This window comes from Sinocyclocheilus anshuiensis, unplaced genomic scaffold (assembly GCF_001515605.1).
Source record: "Sinocyclocheilus anshuiensis isolate Anshui unplaced genomic scaffold, SAMN03320099.WGS_v1.1 scaffold1448, whole genome shotgun sequence".
Lineage (NCBI taxonomy): Eukaryota > Metazoa > Chordata > Actinopteri > Cypriniformes > Cyprinidae > Sinocyclocheilus > Sinocyclocheilus anshuiensis.
In genome coordinates, this window is record NW_015547730.1 from 848,341 (window position 1) to 854,542 (window position 6,202).

The 6,202-nt window shown below is 39.4% G+C and overlaps 1 protein-coding gene across 1 annotated transcript in view; it reads left to right on the top strand.

Moving 5' to 3' along the window:
* The window catches only part of cunh3orf70 (chromosome unknown C3orf70 homolog), a 20,975-nt gene extending 17,736 nt beyond the window's left edge, over positions 1-3,239 (top strand). Inside the window, exon 2 of the mRNA XM_016507244.1 lies at positions 1,000-3,239. Within this exon, the coding sequence (XP_016362730.1) occupies positions 1,000-1,637 (638 nt within the window). The 3' untranslated portion in view covers positions 1,638-3,239. The remainder of the gene's footprint in view (positions 1-999) is intronic.
* Positions 3,240-6,202: the final 2,963 nt, after the last annotated feature.

Below are 6,202 nucleotides of genomic sequence, written 5' to 3' on the forward strand. Positions count from 1 at the left end.
GCCCCCATGTCTTGTTCTTGTCTAAAAAGACGGGTTTATGATGTTTAATACATTTGGCTGCTTTTAGCATTACCCTGGAGTTGGTTCACCCTCCGCCTATTCATATAGCCTATACAGCGCTCTGGGTAAATACATCCACATCCCCCAGCGCTCTGGGTAAATACACAAAGAACTGCAAAGGGTTACACGGACCAAAAACCATAATAGTATCTATAAAAAAAAGGGGACGAGTTCTGTTCTGTGACGAGCATGTTTTTGATTTCTGAAACATATATTTTGATTTCTGATATTTTTTGGGAGAAGCATATATGAAAAAATATCACGGTGATACACTTTTCCTGATATCATAATGAAGATTAAAAACTTGTTCTTAAAAAAATAGTTTGACGGTCTTTTATTTGTATTTCCTGCTTTTAGAAGCTATTATTTCTGCTTCACTGCTTATTAAAATTACATAAAACATAAAAATGTGCTGAAAAGCATCAAATGTACATTGTATTTAAATATATATTTTTACATAACCGTATTCCCTTATACAGTAACTTATGTCTTCTGTAGTATACAGAACATGCCGTATGACCTCTAAAGTTGAGAATATGCCTCTGCGTGAGATTGCTGGTTGTGATGAAACAATTCTGTCCTCTGTGAAAGAGTAACACTTTCAGATTAGTAGCTTGCTTTGTACAGTGCAAGTATCTAGCAACTTATAACAGCATCTATCACAGCTATCACCAGCACAGCAGACAAACCAATAGCAGCTCAAGACTAAGTCAACTCACCAATGAGATTTGAATTTAAGTTTTCAGCAAGAATATATTTATTTTTGCTCAACCTCATCTGTTTTTTAGTACGTTTTCTCACATTCAGTTGATGATGTCAGTGTCTCCTGCTGCACAGAAAGAATTGTTTTGGGGCACCTATTGTATTCAATACATATGAATGTATATTATGAATTTTATTGAATGGCAAAAAGTTAATTCTGCTGTTTTTTTTTTGCAGGTAAATATGTCTATCAACCCATGACCAGCGTATGCCAACTTCCCAGCACGCCGGTTCCAGTTGCCTCCTCAGGTCACACCCACACCATGAACCTGTCCATCTCCCTGGCTGAGCGCTTTCTCAGGACGGCCCCCAAATTCCAGGCTCCACCCTGCCCAGAGTCGCCCAAGTTCTGCGTCATCTCTGAGCTCTTTGTGGATGATTACATGGTCAAATGTATCAACGGTAAGATGTGTTATGTGCAAAGGCCGCCTCCCCCTTCACCAAATCCCACACACCAACCCCAAATGCCGGCACCTCAACCTGCACCCCAACGTACCAACAAGCACACAAGGCAAGTGGGCCCAACTATTAAACACGGCCAACTAAACGATAAGATCTCAGGCCCTAAAATGGACCACTGCTCGTCTCCCTCCAGCTCAGAAGACTCTGGAATCAATGCATTGGGTCTGCACTACATGGAATCATGCGATGAGGACTCCTGCGTGGATGATGACGACGAGGAAGAAGAGGATGATGAGCTGAGTACCGATGGGGACTCCAGTCCCGGCAGCCTCTGGGACCAGGATGAGTGCACTTTACTGTCACCGTCCAAATCAATGGTTGAGATCATTGAGAAGATCGAGACTACAGTTTGACGTGCCTGTCAATTAATACCACAATTGGAATTCCTCAGTCTCGGAAACACTTCCCAACACTATCCTATATGCAGGTGCATGAGTTCAATGAGCCAGTGCAAGCACACGCTCCCTGTTATGGCAGTGCCATTCGAGGTTGTCCCAGAAGAGCCCTCGAGAGATGAGTCATGGCAACTTCTCTCCTCTACTTACTACAACTCTGATTTTCCCTATAGTCCCTTACGCATGGTGAGGCTAATGTAGGTTACACGCAAGTAAGTGTGCTGACAAACACATATCGTGAGAACTTTGACCAAATGGGACTTGATACATGATAGAATATTTCATGGATGAACAGATGTAGGAAAGTCAAATTCAAAAATATGAGGCTATGTCTCTCCTTAGAGAGCTCAGACACAATCTGTCCAATGCATAGAAACGGAAGAGGGGATGGCTAATGCAATATGGAGAGATCTAGACTAAGACGGTCTGTGTGTGTTAGGAGGATAGAGAGTGCTACAAAGATAGAAGGAGAAAGAGTGAGGGAGAGAGAGAGTCTTTCAACGTCCTGTTAGCAGAATCAGTCAGAACAGTGGCTAAATCATGCATGAGCTCAGAGGACGGTAATGAAACTTTGCAATGAAAAGAGATTGAGGCTCGTGCTTGAGGGAATGCCCCTTTTCTCAAACTCTCTCACATGATGAGATTCCCTAGAGGCACAGCCAAGGGTACATTACCAGACGTTTCTTGTCTGGCATCAGACTGTGGGGCGAACCAATCCTCCCATCATCACAGTCCTTAAAGTTTGTGTCTTCTTTAGCAGTGGAAAACAACTTTTGACAATCAGTTAGGTTTAAGATAAATTCTGCAGAAGAGTGATAAGGAATAAAATTGCATTGTTCGTCCCCCAAGAATCCCATTGTGATCTATGTACCATTTTGTCAAGCCACTTTAAAAGTATGAGGTGTATCATTGACAAAGCCAGAGGATTGCTTAGGGGCCGTTCACGCAAGATGCGTTTTTGTGTCCTGTTTTTTAATTGTTGGTCTGCATAATTGTGCTGGACAGATGCTATTGTTCCTTGATGTTTTTCTCACATCTGCATTCTTAAGAGTTCACCCAAGCATTACGATTCTGTCATAATTTACTCACTGTCATGTTATCACAAACCTGTATGACTTTCTTCTGTGAAAGAATATGACAAATGTTATTTGTATGTGTTGTAAATGGAATTTGGAAGATGCTTTTTTGCAAAACAACTTACATTGGATTCAAAGTATACATGGTATCAGGTAAACATTTGATCAAACCCATAATCTTTACGTTGCTGGTAGCATGTCTGAGCTACAGGAATGCTATAAACCAGCTTTCAGGTCATTTCTGCCACCCCTGTCTAGGTGTATTTAATGCAAGAACACATCCTGTGTGAAGGGCCCCTTAGTGTCACTTTGAGATCTTCACTGGCTGCAACAGTTTCAGGTTTTCTAAGAGTTTAAGAACATTTGGCCCATTCAGACTTGCCAGAGCATCTCTGGGTCTCATTTTTCCATTGCATTCAAGCTTATCTTATTATATTAAAGGGGTCATATGATGCGATTTCAAGTTTTCCTTTCTCTATGGAGTGTTACAAGCTGTTCGTGAATAGATAAGATCCCTAAAGTTGCAAAGACTAAAGTCTCAAACCCAAAGAGATATTCTTTATAAAAGTTAAGACTCGTCCACGCCCTCCTAAAACGCCTCGTTTAAACACGCCCCCGACATGTCTACATCACTGTGTGGGAAGATTTGCATAACACCGCCCAAATGTTCACTCAAAGAAAGAAGGCGTAACTTTTATTCTCGCTGTAGTATTGTTATCGCCGCCGCCATGTCTCGGAGACGCTGTGTGTATCATTGCAAAAGCGAAACTACTTTGTTTGGCCTTCCAAAAGAGGACACAACTAGAAATCAGTGGTTAAGTTGACAGTTTTGTGCAGTGTAGAGTAGGGCTTGTTGTTTGTCATTTCTCCGATCACAAATGCAGACATGGTTTTATGTTTATGCGGTTCGATGCAACGCGTAAAAAGACAGAATAAGTGATTATAATCAGTAATTATGTCCCCACTGGATGCAACAAATGCCTCGTTTATAATGGGTTTTATTGGTTTTGTCTCATCGCTCCGGGACACGGCATCACAATATGGTAAGGGGCGTAACATTTCCGTCACACGTTTGAGGTATTCGGCCAATCACAACGCACTGGATAGCTGGCCAATCAGAGCACACTTTCAGAAAGTTTCAGAAAGGCAGGGCATAGAGGAGAAACAATAATGTACAGTGTGTGGAAAATAATGTTTTTTTTTTACCTTAAACCGCATAAACACATTTCATTACACCAAATACACAAAATAATGTTCTTTTTAGCAACGTCATATGACCCCTTTAAGACCCCAACTCTGTTACCAAATACCCAAGCACATATAGACTGGCCCAAAATGTAAAAAAACAACCAGCATGTCAAGAAGTGCTTCTTTGCCTTGGTTTAAGGTCATGAAACCATTGCTATCACTGCTGAGGTGGAATACAGTCCTAAAAGAAATATCAAAGTCACACAGGGAATTCACACATAAATGTCTTGCTCTACATTTTTAAAGGGATTACAACTTAACCAAAAAATTGAAAGTTATGACAATAAATTTGCTAATTAGGGGACTACGAGCTGAGACTGCCAAGGATGTACTGACTGGATGAAAACCAAGTGAACCCTTTTAATGATCCAACCTCGTTTATTTCAAGTATTGGCTCAAAGATTTTATACTAGCTTGCTGTTTGCCAAACCCATGTAATATATAAGCACATATGTAACTTCACTGCCTGAACAAAAATATTCATTTTGAAGTTCCTCTGATCACGAAAGGACCATGATCCATAGATGGTGCAGGTGTGATTCTCTCCTTGTTACTGAATGAATGAATATAACTATTCCTGTCTCTGCAGTTTTCATATCAGGGACTGATACTGTAGCTACAAATATATACTGTAGACACACAAATGTTTATCAAACATTCAAATATACCCTTTTTTCTTATATCAACTATTGTTAACTCACCTCTTATTTTTTCTTATAAAGAAATTTAGAAAATAAGAAATGTTTCTGTCTTTCATTCTGAAAATATGCTCGTGCATCTTGGTTGATTCCAAACGTAAGCGTTACGCATAGGTGTTAATATAATTTCACAGAAACATTATTGTATGGATCTTCAGCTGTTAAAGGCTAACTGCATTGACCTTTTAATCTTAGATAATCCTAGAGAACTTCCAGTTCAATTTACCACCTTCATTATCAGAAGAGAGGATATTTTGGAATCATAGAGGAGCCTTTAGCAGAGAAACCCGTTTGAAGCCATTGAAGCAGCGAGACCTTATGCCTTCTTGGAAAACAGATGGGTACTAACAAGAAGAGGCTCCATGGAATACAAGCCTGAATCAATGAAATAACAGACCACAAAACTTCCCCATGTTGCTGAGCACACTTGCATCTCTCTTAAAGCTAATTCAAACACATCCAGAACAACCTATATCAATGCTTCTAATAACTGCATTTTTGGATTAGGGGTATGATTGAGCCATTAAAGGAATAGTTCACCCAAAAAAGAAAATTTACAGAAAATGTTCTCACCTTCAGGCCATCCAAAATGCGTTTCTTCATCTGAACAGATGAACAATTTAGCATTATATTACTTGCTCACCAGTGGATCCGCTGCAGTGAATGGGTGCCATTAGAAGATGCGGATACTTTTATCATATATCCGATATCAGCAGATGTGGCATTGATTGACAGGGAGGAAAGACGGCACAGAAAGCTGCTCGGACAAAGTTACCTGCTAGGCCACAGTTCATTTGCAGTTGAGAGTGGCGGGTGGAATGGAGAGCCGGCACAATCCTTTAAATGAGCACTAGTGAAGTGAAATGCCTGTCACCACAGCTCATTCACTGTGAATAAAAATAAAAATGTGATACTACAGATTTAAACAAATACATTTTTAAAGAAATTATTTGCAATTATAAGAAATAAACTCCGGTGAAAATAGGCTTCTATCATTTATTGTACTGCATGTTCATTTGAAGCAAACATTTGTATTGTATTCCCATTCTTTACAACATACTGTACACATTTTCAGTTCCAGTTTTTGGGGGGACGGCTGATTCCCTGGGACACGGTGGGACCACAGTCCATCCTTGGACATGGATCATTCCAATTATACTCTCTAAAGTGCATTTGAAATATAGGCAACTTTGTTTACATCATGATAATTATAAATTGAGTGTCGACATACACAATCATTCAAAAGTCTTGGGTTGGTAAGATTTTTTTTTAAAATGTTTTAAAAGAAGTCTCATCTGCTCATGCATTTATTTGATCAAAATGCAGTAAAAACAGTAATTTGTTAAGTAATATAACAGTTTAAAACTGTTTTCTATGTGAATATATTTTAAAAATGTAATTTATTCCTGTGATGCAAAGCTGAATTTTCAGGAACCATCAAGAAATAATTGTTTTTGTTCTCAGTGTTAAAAACAGTTGCGCTGCTTCATATTTTAGTGAA